This window comes from Brachycentrus maculatus, unplaced genomic scaffold (assembly GCF_059751285.1).
Source record: "Brachycentrus maculatus isolate JH-2025_06_01 unplaced genomic scaffold, ASM5975128v1 h1tg000374l, whole genome shotgun sequence".
Classification (NCBI taxonomy): Eukaryota; Metazoa; Arthropoda; class Insecta; order Trichoptera; family Brachycentridae; genus Brachycentrus; species Brachycentrus maculatus.
Window position 1 is genome coordinate 1,362,946 of NW_028281123.1, and position 19,608 is coordinate 1,382,553.

The following is a 19,608-nucleotide window of genomic DNA, read 5'->3' on the forward strand; positions in this document are numbered from 1 at the left end:
TAAAAATAAACAAGACTGAAACACAAATAAGAAAAGATAAAAAATTAAACAAAACTAACACAGGTATGGTAAATAGGCATATTAAAAAAATAAGGAAAGAAGCTCGTTGAGAAAATATAACTAATCACTATCACAAATATCTTTCTATAAAGATTTTGTTCAGTTCATTTATTTTGGATCCCTGACCGATGTATTTGTCGTGATGGTTTACGATGATAAAAGTTGGAGGACCACTAGGAATCATCATCTGAAATAAAAAATCTTGTAATTTATCCGTACAACTTACAAAGTAGCACTAGGAAAATGAAAAGTAAAAATTATAAATAAAAAGTTGAAAGAATAGTTCAATTGCAGAAAGACAATACGACTTTGTATATAATATACAAAATGAAAAAGATATTGAATTTATTTTCTTCAAATTAGTTAAGAAATTCATGTAACAGTGTCCATCAGTTTAAAATAAGTTTCGAGAAAACGAAAAAAATACCACGTCGTCATCTCATAATATATACTTTTTATAACGTTTCACTAGCGATTCTGTCCACAGACAGTCATATCCTTCCTCTTTTAATGGGCTGCTCTTTTTTTTGTGAATGCGATTGCTTAGAACCCATAATTAATTTACCGCCATTTGCTTAGCTAAGAACTGAAAATAAATCCTACAGCCATAAAATATATATTTTTTCAGCTGGTAGCACTAAAATTTTGCAATTAAAAATAACCTACCTTATTTCTGACGTTTGCCTTTTCTTATCTCTTGTTTTCGACCGGCGAAATATCACTAACGACAAATCTATAACATTACTTTCATTAAAAATGTCTTTTCTACTTCGCAATGTACTGAATAAGGTACTGTCTATTTTATGTCATGCCTGTAACCTCAGTTCTAATTGAAAATTCTGATAATTTATTCAGTTCTACTTTGTACTGATTTATCTTTTATTTCAGATCGCGTCGCCTTCTCTTCGAGTAAATTCTTCCTTTATTCACACTTGTAAGTACGATTTTATATAAACAATATTATAAGTCCGCCATTTCACGGAATAAGTATAATTTTTCAATGACTCATACATATTAAATTTATAATTTTATTGTAATTTGGTATGCTAAGCAATGTTATACTTTAGACTTGCATACAATCAATTCATGTCTGAACGACATGAATTTTGCAGTACTATTCAATTCTTAATAAGGTACGAAAACACAGATTTGTGTTATATAATTTGATTCCGAATATTTTTTTTTGTATTATTATATTTGTTATTCTACATATGGTTGACAACCACACTACTCGAATTTCAAAACTTATATTTATATTACAGTGGAGACTGTACATGATTAGAAATACATGCCAAAGAATGGTATCAATTGTGTATCGGGTTGTGGTTCCGTGGTTAGTGTCGTGGACTCTTGAGTGAGAGTTTTTGGTTCGAACCCACTCTTCCACACTTTGATACTTATTTCTTATAATAAGCCGCTTAGACTCACAGAAAAAGTATGAAATTAAAGTATTTTTGGAAGTTAAAAAAAACACAAATCGATCACTCCTTTCAAGAACGTCATAAATCAAAAATTGTCAATTTTCAGTTGTGCATGTTTTCGGAATGCCCAGAAAATGTACTATATCCCAGATAAATAGGCATATTTTTAACTTAATGAAGAAAAGGTATTGTTTAATTATTTTTTTTTAACTTAACTAAATATTTTTCAAATGGAGAAAAAACCTTCAGGTTTTACCCTAAAAAGATCTGTTGCACAATAAAAAGTTCAATAAGTGGCTTGATATTTATTTTTGATACATTGTATTATGTTTTTAAACTTTAAAAATGATCTCCTGAAAAATCAAGTTTTTTGATTTATGACGTTCTTGAAAGGAGTGAGCGAAATATTTCTCTTTAATAAAATAAAATAAAATTGTAGCATAAACATAACTTCCCAAATTCGAGTAGTGTCGTTGTCAATCATGTGTGTAATGGTGAATTTCACACCTATAACAGATATCGCTCACTCCTTTCAAGAACGTCATAAATCAAAAAACTTGATTTTTCAGGAGAACGTTTTTAAAGCTTGAAAATACAATACAATGTATTGAAAATAAATATCAAGACACTTATTGAACTTTTTACTGTGCAACAGATCTTTTTAGGTAAAAACTGAAGGTTTTTTCTCCATTTGAAAAATATTTAGGATATTTTAAAAAATACTTAAACAATACCTTTTCTTCGAAATGCAAAAACAACACTTTTTGCCCTGTAGCGGGTAAATATTATGTTAAAAATATGCCTCTTTTGCTGGGATATAGTACATTTTCTGGGCATTCCGAAAACATGCACAACTGAAAATTGACAATTTTTGATTTATGACGTTCTTGAAAGGAGTGAGCGATATGTACAATCTATATGATGATAAAACTCCCTTTTTCCTTTGCCTTCCTTATTATCATCAATTAGTAATTTTTTTTAAATGTTTAAATACCATCTACCCTCTGATTGCAAACCGCCATAAATGGTATCAAACGTTTTGACCAATATCACTAGTCTGTTTTTGGTTGGTAGGAAAATATTGCTGTTTAACAATAAGCCCGCCAATATACTAATTTGTTATCTGTACATGAAGTTTAAATAAATGTATACAAGCCTATAGCAGTTTCTAGTAGTGATCATGTCTTTAAGAGCAGTGTCCGTCAACGGTTGCTTCTCGTTGGAAGGGACAAGGTAGAAAGCGAATTAATTAAAGTTCAGGTGTAATTATTTTATTGTAAAACGTTTCTACTGTAAATAGTTATTGTACCTGTAGTATGTAACGTATATAATCTAATAATTAAATATAAAAAAAAAACAAATAATAACAAAAAAAATTGTATTAACATGTAAGTATTTCGGCTCAACACAGGCCATGCCTAAAAAGCCGTAATACATGTCGCTAACTCCTTTCAAGAACGTCATAAATCAAAAAACTTGATTTTTCAGGAGAACGTTTTTAAAGTTTAAAAATATAATACATTGTATTAAAAATAAATATCAAGCCACTTACTGAACTTTTTACTGTGCAACAGATATTTTTAAGTAAAACCTGAAGGTTTTTTCTCCATTTGAAAATATTTAGTATATTTAAAAAAATAATTAAACAATACCTTTTCTTCAAAATGCAAAAACAACACTTTCTGCCCTGTAGCGGGTAAATACTAAGTTAAAAATATGCCTCTCTTGATGGGATATAGTACATTTTATGGGTATTCCAATAACATGCACAACTGAAAATTGACGATTTTTGATTTATGACGTTCTTGAAAGGAGTGAACGATGTAATAAAAATTAATAAAAATGTATGTATCTATGAAATAAATAAATAAAAAAAGTTTGTTAGCCCTGCATATACCCAAACTTCCATGTTCTTCTTCATCTCTGTTGAGGTGTCAATAAAATCGGTATTATTGGTATATAAATAACTCCTAAGTGGAGACACACCCAGAATTCGTTAACAAAGTTTTAGACACACTTAAAACATTGTGATTTTTTTGTATCACTGTTCTTAGGTCCTAGACTCCTTGCTCCGAGAGTACAGCATCCCGCACCGGATTTCAAAGGAGTTTCCGTAATTCACGGAGAGTTCAAGGACATTCAACTTTCAGATTACAAAGGAAAATATTTAGTGCTTGTTTTCTATCCATTGGATTTGTAAGTAATTTTTAGAATCAAATATTCTTATTTTTATTTAATTTTTTTGGTAAGCTTATGTTACATTCCCATTCCGGGTTCGATTCTCAGGGGGGTCAAATAAATATGAGTGATTTTTTCACTCTAATATTTATTCAATATTACCCTGGACTGGTACCTGAAGCGAAGGGCTGATCACCTTTCCTTCGTGTGTTAACGATCAAGATAACATTGTGTTTGTATTATGGTTTCTAGTTGAACACCAACTTAATTTAACAGAAGGGAAGCAAGATGAAAGCGGATTACTTTTAACACAAATTTATTCAGTTCTATAAAATTACAATCAAGAAATATTTAAGAATAATCGCGTGATTCTAATGTGAGAACAGTTGAAAGACGTGTCGATCGGAGGACGGGCGGTGACGAAATGTGACGGGCTGGTTCCCGCTCGCTGCGAGCTCGGTTAGGGTGTTCGGTTATGCTCGTTCATTCGATTGTCGAGTTGCCATAGATTGTTGTGGGTAGCCACAGTATAATGCACCATTGGGGTGCGGATAAGGGCTTTAATTGAATAATGTTACATTTAGTATAAACTATTTATTACAATTAACTTACACCATTAATATATTTACATCTTCTTACAAAACATTTCTTTTTCAAATTCTTTCAGACTCTTTTCATTCTTTATACATTCATGCTTCTCGTCATACATTTTTAAACCCTCATACATTATACAATTTTATAAATCTGTTTTTTCAAAAAATGGTATTCATATTTTATCCATATTTCTAGCACTACGTTTATGATTTTTTATTTATTTAAAACTACTTTAAACTTAAAATATATATAATATTTAAAAACTTAAAATATATATTTAGATAAGCATATCAGTTGAGTTTTTCTCTCATTTTTTCTACATTCTTATATCTATTTTTCTTAAGTACTTTTCTCATATCCGCCTCTGCCTCTGCCTCCATAGTGTAATGGTTAGCGCGCTCGGCTACCGTTCTTGAGGTCCCGGGTTCGATTCCCAGAGGGGGGTCTAATAAATATAAGCGATTTATTCACTCTAATATTTATTCAATATTACCCTGGTACCTGAAGCGGAGGGCTGATCACCTTTCCTTCGTGTGTTAACGATCAAGATAACACTGCATTTATATGATGCAGTGCCCTATGCACCATTGGGGTGCGGATAAGGGTTCGACTATTCTCATAGCTTTATTTTAAGGAATCTCCAATTTATTTGAATTTATTTCACTGGCCAAAAAAAATACTTTGGAGAAGTAATCTACATGTGGGATTATTATTGTTTCATAAATTATTTCTGCAGTGTATTATTCTATATTATTCTGTTTTATAATGAAAATATAATGACATTCATGTCTTGATAACATTGTTAAATTTTCAGCACATTCGTTTGTCCTACGGAGCTTGTAGCTTTCAGTGATAAGGCCAAAGAATTCAAGGATATCGGATGTGAAGTTGTCGGAATATCGACAGATTCTAAATTCAGCCATCTTGCCTGGACTCAGCTGGATAGAAAGGTATGTAGTAAGAGTCTCACGGGTTCAGATATTGTGACACGTGTGACAGTAGATTTTAAGAAATCGTGGTATTTACCAAGTAAAACTTAATTTTTTTTTTTTTAATACTTCTTCATCTTTGTATTGACGTCAAAAAATATATAAATAGTAATATATTGTCCATCTATAATTCACTTCGTTCATTTTGTTAATCATTTTGTTCAAACGTCACTACATATTTTATAGTAATAATAATAATAATTTGGATAATTTGTATAGCGCCATTTTTGTAAAATACTACCTCAAGGGTGCTTATAAAGACATGGATAATAATAATAATAATAATAATAGGATGATGATGATATACAAAAAATAAATGGATTAAAACGTCGTCAATCGGTCTTGGGCCGTCGAGTCTGGAGCTGGGAAAAGATGAGCTGACAAATTAAAACGCCTTCCTCTTGATCCCCATGGGCTGGAGAATGGCCAAGGTGTTAGGCAGGACGCCTCCCCGAGCGATGGTCACGCTGGAGGGCAGCTTATTGAGTTCCTCGTCATAATGGATGGCCAACTTCCAACTTCCAGACTAGCACAGTTCAAACGGGACTTCACTTTTAGCCTCTTTTGCCGCCCTTCCGTGATCCGACATGATGGTTTGTCTCTGAGATTTTCCGCTTTCGCTTTTAAACGGATGGAGCTGGCGTTATTGAGGTATTTCAGGTTGTAGTTCGATTTCATAAATTTTAACAGTTTTAGCACATGTTATACTCAAACCCCATTTTTTATACGATAGTCGTCTCTGTAATTACACAGGCTTCCATATTCTATGTCTATGTTGAGATGTCGAAACATGCCTTATTACATACAACTGTTTTTTTTTTTCTTTAAGGATGGTGGTGTTGGGAAGTTGAATATCCCTCTTTTTGCTGATTTTAATAAAGAAACAGCAAAAGCGTACGATGTTCTGATTGAAGAGGAGGGAATCGCACTCCGAGGTAATTTTTTTTAGTCTTATGGAACCAGATGTTAAAAGTTAGCTATGTTTTTGTTGTTTTTTGTCTGCCTCCGTGGTGTGATGATTAGCGTATTAAGCTACCGCGCTGGAGGTCTCGGGTTCAATTCCGAGGGGGGGTTAAAAAATAAATATTAGTGATTTTACACATTAAAATTGTGTTTATATATTATTACCTTGAACTGGTCCCTGAAGCGCAGGAGTGATCACCTTGCCTTCATGTAAGTAATGATTGAGATAACACTGTGTCAATACGATGCAGTGTCCTATGCAGCATTGGGTGTGGATAAGGGTTAGAAGAAGAAGATTTTTTTATTGAATTGTGAAAATGTCATCGTGGCTTCAACTAACGCCAGTTGAAAAATTAATCTAATAAAGATTTGTTTTCAATTATTTTAATTAAATTAAACACTTGAAAAACAATAGTTTTCAATTGGTTTGGGTGTCTGTGATCTTATTTATTTACTGTACTGTTTGTAATTGGATTGTGACTTTCTGTCAAGGCCCAGTTTTTTCTTTTAATTTATTTGATTTATTATTATACGAGACAGGAAAACATCAGCAATCAAAAGATAAAAGAAGGTCATCAATTGAATTGTTGTATGACAGAAAAAGATAACTAACTAACTACTAACCATCACGCCGCTTCTCCGCAGGGGTAGGCAGAGAGAATAGAGCGCCACACCACTCTGTCCTTGCAAACATTCTTCGCCTCTTCCACGTTCATGCATCTCCTCATACATACCCGCCGATTGTTACGACTCCTAACCTGACCACTTTCAAGTATTTGGCATACCTGATCGTGCCATGTTTTTCTCGGTCTTCCTCTGCTTCTTTTCCCGCTAACATTCGCCTCATAAATTTGTTTTACCGTTCTTTCCTCACTCATTCGTTCTACATGTCCAAACCATCTCAACACACCTTTCTTAATTTTATCGATAATGCTTATCTCAGCTTTGCATTCCTTCCTTATTTCACTATTCGCACATCTATCATACATCGTTTTGTTACACATTCTTCTGAGAGATCGCATTTCGACTGCATTCAGTCTACTTTCATCCTTCTTTTGCCAACTCCATGTTTCACTTCCATACATTAGAGTTGGAACCAGGACTCCGTTGTGCACTGCCAGTTTAGCTTCCGCTGATAGGTTTTTATTTGCTATAACTGATTTCAGTGCACCGTTCACTTTGTTCCCAGCATTCACTCTCCTTTCTATATCTTTATCAATCTTTCCATCCCTAGAAAACATACTACCCAAATACACAGAAAAAGATACACTATCAATTTATCTCAAAGCTGTTGTATCGATAATAACAGTTTGGAAATGTAGAGAAAATAATAAGGATAAGTCGATAATGTGGAGTTACTATCTCAATGATGCTCTAAAAAAGCCAATCACATTGTTTTAAATTTTTAATTAAAAAAAAAAAAAGTTTTATTTTTACTTAAAAAAATACTTCATTTTTATAGTATTTCTGTGAGCTAAAGCAGCTCATTATTACAAATAGGTATCAAGAAATAGGTAGAAATTGTGGTAGAGTGGGCTTGAACCTAGAAACTCTGACTCAAGAGTCCGCTACACTAACCACGGGACCACAACCCGATGCTGTGGAAATTAGATGGTCCAGTTATGTTCATGATAAGTGTAATTCCCTATTTTCCAGGTCTTTTCATTATCGACACCAAGGGAGTCCTCCGGCAGATGACTGTCAATGATTTGCCGGTCGGAAGGTCTGTTGATGAGACGCTGAGGATCGTGAAGGCTTTTCAGTTTGCAGATAAACACGGAGAAGGTACTGTATAAAATTCCCGATATATTAAACTTGAAGCATGTATGAAGTGTATAAGTATGAAATACTGATCATAAAAAAACCATAGTAGTTAAATGCCATGCGTTAGATTACTAGAGTGACACCCACACCTAACTTATAACTCTTTCTATGTTATAATTAAAAAATAACTTTGTTTTTAAAACACTTAAAATATTTTATTATAACATAATTGTAACCGACGTTACGTACGTTGCTATGCCACTGGGGGTCCGTCGTCTTGGGTACAGCTAGGCTCTGCCGTTGTAAGGGGCGAGCTGCTCACCGCAGCCCAGTCCGGTTGTTCGCAAGGAGCCGAATAATATCCACTGGCCCTGAAAAGGGCCTCCGACTTGGGTATCGGTCTAATGGATACCAGACTGAGGTACGGAGAGCAGGATCACAGGGAGATCGCACTGACTCGTGTGTCGAATCGTACTCACTAGCCTTGAGAAAGGCTTTCCAACGGTCCGTTGTTGGTGCAGTGAGACGGCGAGTCAGGCGAAGTCCGGCGGCGAAGGAGCGACAGGAACGGAGAGATATAAAGACCGAGTTGGTTTTCACACTGATTTATTTTGCAAATAAGTTTCTATAGCTGGCACGGTTTCATACCGTGTCGGCGCTTCACGGCGCTGAATAATGGTAAAGTACCGTTACTCAGATAACGGTATAATCCCGTTATCTGAGACTTTGTCCGTACGGGCCCCTCTCCGCGGGCGACTGCGCTCCCCGCTCCCCGCTTTCCCTTCCGGGCAAGCGGAGCTCAGTCGACACATTTGCCCCGTACGGAACACATCAAATTACATACAAGTATGAGCTTACATACTAGGTTACAAACAATGCTTAAATGCTAGACGCTATTCTAAGATATTTATTATTTCTTTTATCTTCTATGTAAAAAAGTCGCTGAGGGCCAGATGTCCGCAACAATAATTATAATGTCTACAGGTTTCGAAGCTAACCGCTTCTTTTACAAGACTGATTGATACCAAGTATTGTGTAATGAGTTTTTTCGTGAAACCGGTAGACATTATAATTAAGTTATAATAAAATATTTATAGTGATTGTAAAACAAGGTTATATTTTAATTATAAAATGGAAAATCACAATGGATATCATCGTGTTGAACTTTTCCGATGTCAAGTGGAGCTGGAGAAGCATTCTTTGGAGGTCGTCTTCGGATTCTGCTATAGTGACAGCATCATCGGTGTAGCAGACATTGCTGATACTTTTCCCGCCCAGTCGGTAGCCCAGGTTCATGTTGGCAACCTCTTCTATCAATTTATCCATAATCAAATTTTAAAAAAAATGGGCTGAGGCTGTCTCCTTGTCTGATTCCGACTGGAGTGGGAACTGAACTTGTGAGTTCGCCATCTGCTTTGATCCTTGTGTAGCTGTTGGTGTTTAGATCTTTTATACGTTTCACAATATTAGAGGGTATTTCTTTTTGTCCGCCTCCGTAGCGTAATGGTCAGCACGCTCGGCTACCGTTCTGGAGGTCCTGGGTTCGATTCCCAGGGGGGGTAAAATAAATATAAGTGATTTTTTCACTGTAATATTTATTTAATATTACCCTGGACTGGTACCTGAAGCGGAGGGCTGATCACCTTTCCTTCATGTGTATACGATCAAGATAATACTGCGTTTATATGAAGCAGTGCCCTATGCACCATTTGGTTTCGGATAAGGATTTTTATTATTTATTTTATATTTCTTTTTCATCGAGAATTTTAATGACATCCTTTAATCTGACTCTATCAAATGCTTTTGTAAGATCACAAACTATTGCTTCCAATATATGTATATTATAATCTTTCTACATTTATTGTTTACAGTATTAATTATGTGTAAATTACAACTCATTAAACACCTACAAATCTTATTTTTTTCAGTGTGTCCCGCCAATTGGGATCCCAATAAGAACTCCGCTACCATCAAACCAGATCCCGCGGGAAGCAAGGCGTACTTCAAGAAGGCCAACAGTTAGACGCAGAATACTCGACATTTTATCTGAAGGGTCTCGAAAGAGCCTAGTGATAGCATCATGAACAAAGAAGACAATTAATCTCAAATATGTAATTTCACTACGGGTTGATTAGGTATTGAATTTTATATTGCAACATGTTTCAAATATATTTATTTTATTTAAGGAAATCTTAAACACTGCTGTTGTATTTATTTTATTAAAAAAATTATAGAAGTTTTATGTTTGTTTAATTTGTTTCTACACACAATACTTTCAGTACTTTAAGAGAATTTTAAACATGTGATGGTTTGAATTCCAGGGGAGTATTGCTTTAGGGATGGAGTAGAACATTGTGTTTGCGTATTTGACTCTTAATTTATGGAAATGAGTGAGAAAAAGAAAAACTGCAATGTTGATATGAATAAAGATTGTAAAAGTACTGAGAACTATCCATAGGACGTTTGTCCACTACCCGGAATTTGACCGTCCGGCAGTCCGGTTTTGAAAAATGAAAGCGACTATGACAGTTTAGCGTGATCGACTTTACGCGCAACGTGTTCACGCATCGATCCGAAAAAATATGGACAAACGCACATGCCAATCCAAGCCAATCAACTGCCGGACGGTAACATTCTGTGTAATTCCGTGTGGGGGACAAACACCCTTATGATCGAGACAATGAAAAAAATTGTAGATATTTACTACATACTACTACCACCATCACGCCGATTCTTCGCAGGGGTAGGCAGAGAGGATAAAACGCCACACTCTTCTGTCCTGACATACACTCCTCATCCTTTACACCATACAGTTGATTACAGTACTATAGTCTAAATACAGTTGATTACAGTACCATATTTTATTGTTTTGACAAATTATATAAAAATATAGATTAAGGAAGCGCAAACATTGTTTCCTTAAATTGATTTTAATAATTCATAAAAAAATATATGTCTTTGAAAAATGGTGCCAGAATTCCGTTCCACTGCGTCACATGAAAAAAAGCCCTGTATCTAGTCATCCATGCCCTCCGATTATGCAGACTTTTGACACCACCAGATTTAAGGTTCTGATTGGTCTGATCGTGCCAAGTTTTTTTCGGCCTATCTTGTTCTGTTCTCTTGCTCACATTCGCCACATATATTTTCTTAGTTTCTTGAATTTAATATATTAATAAATATATTTATTTACAAAAAAAAGGTTTTTTATGTTTTCTTTCAAATATTACTCTACTTTGGACCGTTCAACTTCATCCACATTTCTGGTAAGAAGATGTGGAGTTTGTATGATGTCGAGAAGCATCAATGATAAATTTATAAACTTTTCAGATACATTAACGCCATCTGTGAAGGAATACGAAAACTATTTTCATAAGGTTTGCATATTTGTTAACATTTGCAATTAGTTACGTATAAAATCGATAGGTGGCATTATTCAACAAAAACCCTTTGAAAATTTTTATGTCTGTCAAAGCAAATGTCAGTGACCGCGGAATAGCAAAATCAAAACAAATAATGTGTTAGTGGTTTGTGCTTTATGAAGTTATAATTTTAGTATTCATACAGTCACAGAAAGCGGTTTGAATGGATAAAAAAGTAAGTAGGTGCATAAACTTATAAGTATGCGTTGATTGATTTTTTGTAATCGAGAAAAAATAAATATATTTTTCCTTATACGATCATGTACATTTTTTGTTCTTCTCCGAATTAAAATGTATTTGATTTATAACTTATTTTTATCAAAGAAAACAGGTTTATTGTTGTGGTTTTTTACATGTCGCGTGCCAAATAATTCGTAATTTCAACATCTTTAATTTTAGTAAACCGGCGCTTCGATTGCCACAAAAAATCTTATCAAGTTCATAAATAATACATATCCCTCACTTCTTTCAAGAACGTCATAAATCAAAAATCGTCAATTTTCAGTTGTGCATGTTTTCGGAATGGCCAGAAAATGTACTATATCCCAGCAAAAGTGGCATATTTTAAACTTAATATTTACTCGCTACAGGGCAGAAAGTGTTGTTTTTGCAGAAAAAAACACCTATAGGTTTTACCTAAAAAGATCTGTTGCACAGTAAAAAGTTCAATAAGTGGCTTGATACTTATTTTTAATACATTGTATTATATTTTTAAACTTTAAAAACGTTCTCCTGAATTTTTTTTTTGATATTGACGTTGTTGAAAGGAGTGAGCGATATATTAAAGGTAGGTTCAGTCAAAGTGAAAGAAGATTTTATTTTTAATTTTTAAAATCGTTTATTGTTTTCTTCTTCGTGGGATGCAATCTTTGTGATGATTAGTTTGCTTCTTTTATGGTCAGTCTCCACCCGTATCTATTCTCCGCTCGTCTCTTCGACTCGGCGTACTCGCTACAACGCTTGTGGAGATAATTTGATCCATGTAGGTTAAACGGGGTTCCTCTGTAGTTTTTGTTTTATTTTATTCAAACGCCTTCTGTCAAAATGTTTTTTTTTTACTTTCTATCAACCCATTCATAAACTTTACAACATTTTGAGTGTGTCCAAATACTTGTCCACAAAATCTGGATTATCTTCATATTATTTTTATTACAGGATTATTACAGGAGTTATTTTCATATTATTTTTTGACATCTCATCAAAGATGTCAAAAAAAAATGAAAATAATAAATACATTAATAAAAATAATAATTATGACGGTCGTCAGCCCCGTAAATGCCCAGACTTCCATATTCTTCTTCGTCTTTGATGAGATGTCAAAAAATAATACATTCATAAACTACTTTAAAAAATCAATCGCAAAAATGTCTTTTTAAAATTACCTAACGTCCAAATGCGTCTGAAATTTAGCTACGGCTTATGCAACACCGCTTATCATGCTCTTACTTATTCCCCTACATTACGAGTTTTATAGCCTTTTCCTAATTTTGTCCGCATTCATAGTGTAGCGGTTTCCGCGTTTGGCTACCGTGCTGGAGGTCTCGGTATCGATTCCCAAGACTCTGAGATGTCAATATTGGATTCTTCTACTTCTTCTTTTTCCTTCTTATAGATCCTCGTATCTCTTATTCTCTGTAAATGTCTTTGCACTGTTCCGTGTCTGCCTGCTGTGCTGGTCGGGGTTGTGGGCGTCTGTGTACCGGCCAACGTCGGGTCGGAATCGGATCTAGCTGACTAATTGAACTAAACACTAATCCCTTTCACTGCTTACACTGGGGTACTTCTAGAAAATTTGTTGATGGACTTACAATCTTGCATTTATTTAGATTGGCAGCGACAGGTATATTGAAAGCTTTTAAATGTAAATTCACAGTAACATCGGGATAGAATTTTGTATTGTTTCACATTTTCAATAAATTTCGCAACTTAGTTCAACAACAAAAATAATTGCTTTGCAAGAGCAGATCTGTCAGGAAGCCTAGATGCTTCTGTATCAGATCTGGGCATGCGGTGGGACAGCTTTCAAAGATCCTCGTATCTGTTTGTTCAGTAGTTCGTTTTTTTATGACGTGGACTGCCAGCAATCACCCCATCGTTTTGGAGGTCTCCCTTCTTCCGACTGGGTTCTCTTCAAGAGCAATTCTGCCCAGTCTATTTTCTTGCATTCTATTGACATGGGCATTCCAGAATCGTCTTCGCTGTCTTCCCCATCTGACTACATCCTCCGTATTACACATTTTCTCAATTTCCGTGTTCCTTATTCGATCTCTCAACGTGTTTCCGGTTATGCACCTCAATGTCCTCATTTCTTAAATTCTTAGAAGAGATTTGGTTCTCGTAGTGTCTGCTCTGGTCTCTATCCCATGTGTGGCAATCGGTCTTACACATGTCTTGTATATTCTACTTTGCTCAATATTCATGTGCTTTCTGTCTTACACATGTCTTGTATATATTCTTATTTTGCTCTCAATATTCATGCGCTTTCATTCTTACACATGTCTTGTATATTCTTACTTTGCTCTCAATATTCATGCCCTTTCTGTCTAACACACGTCTTGTATATTCTTACTTTGCTCTCAATATTCATGCGCTTTCATTCTTACACATGTCTTGTATATTCTTACTTTGCTCTCAATATTCATGCCCTTTCTGTCTAACACACGTCTTGTATATTCTTACTTTGCTCTCAATATTCATGCGCTTTCATTCTTACACATGTCTTGGATATTCTTACTTTGGTCTTAATATTCATGCGCTCTCAGTCTAACACACGTCTTGTATACTCTTACTTTGGTTTCAATATTAATGCCCTTTCTGTTTAACACATGTCTTGTTTATTCTTACTTTGCTCTCAATATCCATGTGCTCTCAGTCTAACACACGTCTTGTATATATTCTTATATTGCTCTCAATATTAAACGTCATAAATAAAAATAGTCAATTTTCAGTTGTGCATGTTTTCGGAATGCCCAGAAAATGTACTATATCCCAGCAAAAGAGGTATATTTTTAACTTAATATTTACTCGCTACAGGGCAGAAAGTGTTGTTTTTGCATTTTGAAGAAAAGGTATTGTTCAATCATTTTGTTAAATATACTTAATATTTTTCAAATGGAGAAAAAACCTTCAGGTTTCACCTAAAAAGATCTGTTGCACAGTAAAAAGTTCAATAAGTGGCTTGATATTTATTTTTAATACATTGTATTATATTGTTAAACTTTAAAAACGTTCTCCTGAAAAATCAAGTTTTTTGATTTATGACGTTCTTGAAAGGAGTGAGCGATATGTCTTGTGTATATTCTAACATTGCTTTCAATATTCACGCGCTTTTGGTCTTACATATTTCTTGTATACCGTGAGTATACTGGCAAAAAACGTTAAATTTTAAAATCCCTGTTGGAATAATCCCTGGTATTTAAAGCTTTTAGCCTGAATAAAATACCCGCTATTAAATTTAAAGCTGAATCTACTTTTAAAACCACATGAATATGACATTTCAAACCTTTTGGTGTTTTTTGCCAGTTTAAAGAACGTCGAAACTTTATAATATGGATTATTAAATCAAAATTACATATTTTTGAGTGAACGTATTTTGCCAGTATACCCACGATACATACTTACTCCTAATATTCATATGCTTTCGGTCTTACACACGTCTTGTATATTCTTATATAAGATAAAACATATTAAAAAATAGAAGATATAAAAATTCTTAAGAAAAAAAATAATACCTAAAAAAATAAATCTTGAAAAAAATATAAAAAATACTATTATACCATTAATTATATAAAACATTAAGCCTTGAGTGTAAGTCCCTCTCCAAGCACAAGAGCTCAGTCTCTTTGGAGAGGCACAGTGAATCTATAACTATAAGTCTGCCATGTCGCTCACTCCTTTCAAGAACGTCATAAATCAAAAAACTTGATTTTTCAGGAGAACGTTTTTAATGTTTAAAAATATAATACAATGTATTAAAAATAAATATCAAGCCACTTATTGAACTTTTTACTGTGCAACAGAACTTTTTAGGTAAAACCTTAAGTTTTTTCTCCATTTTGTAATATATTTAGTTTATTGAAAAAAAATTATTAAACAATACCTTTTCTTCAAAATGCAAAAACAACACTTTCTGCCCTGTAGCGGGTAAATATTAAGTTAAAAATATGCCACTTTTGCCGGGATATAGTACATTTTCTGGGCATTCCGAAAACATGCACAACTGAAAATTGACGATTTTTGGAGTGAGCGATATGTATAAATGTTTAGAAATTGTATTATGATGTACTTAAAAATGTAACCATATTAAATAATTAAATTTAAAAAAATATATTTATAAAAACTACTAAATTTGGAGTTAGGTTCTTGAAATATATTGCCAATACCAAATTAACCAGCTGCCTGACATATGTAAAATAAAACCCATTCGGGGATCCAAAATAAATGATCTGAAAAAATACTTTATGGAAAGATATATAAGTATGTAGTTTACAACATTTTGAGTGTGTCCAAATACTTGTCCAAATACGTGTGTAAAGTGATCACTTAAACCAGCCTATGACGGTCGTAAGCCCCGTAAATGCCCAGACTTCCATATTCTTCTTCATCTTTGATGAGATGTCAAAAAATAATATGAAAATAACTCCTGTAATTGGAGATAATCCAGATTTTGTGAACAAGTATTTGGACACACTCAAAATGTTGTAAATAAATTATCTGGTCAAATTATAAGCTTAATAATAAAAATGAAAATGGTATTTTCTGGCGTTTCTCATGTGTGTGATTATAATCCAGGATTCGGATCTCACATACTAATATAAGAGTTTCTGCTTAATAAAAAGCTTCTTTACATCTCACCAATAGATGTCTCTAGTGAAGTTCTAGTGATTCATGAACAAGGTTTCTAAATTGGTTCATATATATAGAACTTCCAAGAATTTGAGTAGTGTGGTTGTCAATAATGGGTAGAATTGGTGAATGTTTCACGTGTGTAAAGTGATCACTTAAACCAGCCTATGACGGTCGTAAGCCCCGTAAATGCCCAGACTTCCATATTCTTCTTCATCTTTGATGAGATGTCAAAAAATAATAAGTATGTAGTGTTTAGTCATATTTTCTTATTTTGTTTTTACCTTTTTTTATATTTTCTCATTTGTTTATTTTAAAAATGCTTCTTACCTTATGTTTTTCTCATTTATTCATTTTAAATATGCTTCTTATGCCTATTTATAATACATGTTTATTGTTTTTATATTTTGCCAAGTATTAGTTTTGGTTATTTAAAAAAAATATTTTTTGTAACTTTATTATTGATTTATTGATGAATGTTAGTAAATCCAAAATCATGGTTTTTGAAAGAGATGAATGTAGATCTGAGTTTGAAATATTGGTAAATGGGGAGATTTTGGAATAGGTAGATGATTTCATATATTTGGGTAGTATGTTTTCTAGGGATGGAAAGATTGATAAAGACATAGAAAGGAGAGTGAATGCTGGGAACAGAGTGAATGGTGGACTAAAATCAGTTTTAGCAAATGAAAATCTATCAGCGGAAGCTAAACTGGCAGTACACAATGGAGTTCTGGTTCCAACCCTTATGTATGGAAGCGAAGCATGGAGTTGGCAAAAGAAGGATGAAAGCAGACTGAATGCAGTCGAAATGCGATCCCTCAGACGAATGTGTGGCAAAACGATGTTTGATAGATGTTCGAATGATGAAATAAGGAAAGAATGTAAGGCGAGGAAAACTTTTCACAATCAGGTATGTCAAATACTTGAAAGCGGCCGGGTCAGGAGTCGTAATAATCGTCGGGTATGTATGAGGAGATGCATGAATGTAGAAGAGGCAAAGAATGTTTGCAAAGACAGAGTGGTGTGGCGTTCGATTCTCTCTGCCTACCCCTGCGGGGAAGCGGCGTGATGGTTAGTTAGTTAGTTAGTTTTATTTGTGTTCCAGTCTTGTTAGCCTTAATCCCATGTCCCAAAATGAGAAATAGAAATTACTCATCGGCAATATTATATATATATATATATATGACTTTTGTATGTAATATGTTTTGAAAAATAAATAAATAAATATTATAATTGAACAATTTCTGACATATTCGCAACATGGCATAGTGAACTGACACTGGCGCTGTAAGCTAATATCAATATTTGTCTCTGACTAAATAATCACACCGCAATTTTCATTATTTAGATAAATCTCTCCTACGTAGTTTTGATGTACATATGTAGTCTGTTCGTCTGAGGCTGATATAACTGGTTTAATGACGATAATTTCGCAACAATGGCTTGTATGAACATTTTATTTTCAAATGATGTATACACCTAGTATGAAATCGTAATAAAGTATTATGGATAAAATAGTGACGTTCGAACAAAAATGTGAATTAAGGATGGACAGTATATTTTTAAATTTTTTCGATTTGATTTATTTCATATGGTTACAAAAGTTTTTATTTTATAATTTAAATGAATTTTCTAGACATTTTTTACTTTTACAATCTTAAAATCAAAAACGCAGATCTCTTCAATAAAGAGACTAAGCTCTTGTGCTTGGAGAGGGACTTATTCTTATTATTTATTGTTTATTGAATTTTTTGGTAATATAATTTATTTTCATTATAATTTTTCAAGAACGTCATAAATCAAAAAACTTGATTTTCAGGAGAACGTTTTTTAAGTTTAAAAATATAATACAATGTATTAAAAATAATAATAATAATAATAAAATATCAAGCCACTTATTGACCTTTTAACTGTGCAACAGATCTTTTTAGGTTTAACCTGAAGGTTTTTTCTCCATTTGAAAAATATTTAGTATATTTAAAAAAATAATTAAACAATACATTTTCTTCAAAATGCAAAAACACACTTTCTGCTCTGTAGCGGGTAAATATTAAGTTAAAAATATGCCTCTTTTGCTGGGATATAGTACATTTTCTGGGCATTCCAAAAAAATGCGACTGAAAATTGACGATTTTTGATTTATGACGTTCTTGAAAGGAGTGAGCGATGTATATAATTCAATTGATTTATTTTTTTAGCATTTAATATCTTCATTTTTAAAAATCTGTAGTAAGATTATTGAAGTACTTGTTTGAAGGGAACGTTTGGTATATATTATTATGCATATATTTTTTTACGTCTTAGCAAAAAAGAAGAAGAATATGGAAGTCAGCACATTTATAGGGCTTGCAACATGTCATTGGCTGGTTAAGTGATCACTTTACTCATAAGCAACATTTTTTTAATTTCAGTAGAGACATACATGAGCAGAAACCCTTTAATTTCTATGTGAGATCCGAATACTGGATTAATAATATAATAAATACCTTACCGCACCCCAATGGTGCATAGGGCACTGCTTCATATAAACGCAGTGTTATCTCGATCGATTACACATGAAGGAAAGGTGATCAGCCCTCCACTTCAGGTACCAGTCCAGTGTAATATTGAATAAATATTAGAGTGAAAAAATCACTTATATTTATTAAACCCCCCTGGGAATCGAACCCGGGACCTTCAGAACGGTAGCCGGGCATGCTGACCATTACACTACGGAGGCGGACAAAATGTTGTAAATAATTTTATATTTATTTTTATTTCCTATCAGTTAAAAGATTCATCAAAATACGTGTCACAAATAATTTTAAGAAATAGCAGTATTTAGAGCCGACACCGCGAGAGCAAAATGAAGACTTAGGACATCCGAAATGAAGACTCTACGACCCATTGCAGACCTAACACTTCGCGACAGAGTAAGAAACTCTGAAACCAGAAAAATCTGCGATGTGGAAGATGTTGTGCGATGGGGAAGAGAAATAAGACGTTTCTGGAGAAATCATGTGGGAAGAGCGAGTTCGGATCGAGTGGTGAGGATAGCAGCGGACAGCATCATAGGCGGGATCAGACCCCCAGGAAGACCACCTAAACGATGGACGGATAGCTGGTCTTCCACCTCCTAGGAGCGGACCGGAGAATGACAGGACATAGTTCTAAAAAAAGGAAGAAGTGGTATTTACTTAGTAAAACTGAAATTAAAAAATGGTAGGTTTTAAAAATATGAATACATATTATTTTTTGACATCTCATCAAAGATGAAGAAGAATATGGAAGTCTGGGTATTTACGGGGCTGACGACCGTCATAGGCTGGTTTAAGCGATCACTTTACAAACGTGTAACATTCACCAATTCTACCCATTATTGACAACCAC

General features: G+C 33.8%; 1 protein-coding gene across 1 annotated transcript; it reads left to right on the plus strand.

Moving 5' to 3' along the window:
- Window positions 1-709: 709 nt before the first annotated feature.
- On the plus strand, window positions 710-10,209 carry LOC148303301 (peroxiredoxin-2-like). Its single transcript, XM_088270181.1, has 7 exons — window positions 710-849; window positions 949-994; window positions 3,536-3,677; window positions 5,068-5,203; window positions 6,072-6,177; window positions 7,862-7,990; window positions 9,898-10,209. The coding sequence occupies exons 1-7, from the start codon at window positions 817-819 to the stop codon at window positions 9,990-9,992; spliced, it is 687 nt and encodes a 228-aa protein (XP_088126307.1). The 5' UTR covers window positions 710-816; the 3' UTR covers window positions 9,993-10,209.
- The last annotated feature ends 9,399 nt before the right edge of the window (window positions 10,210-19,608 follow it).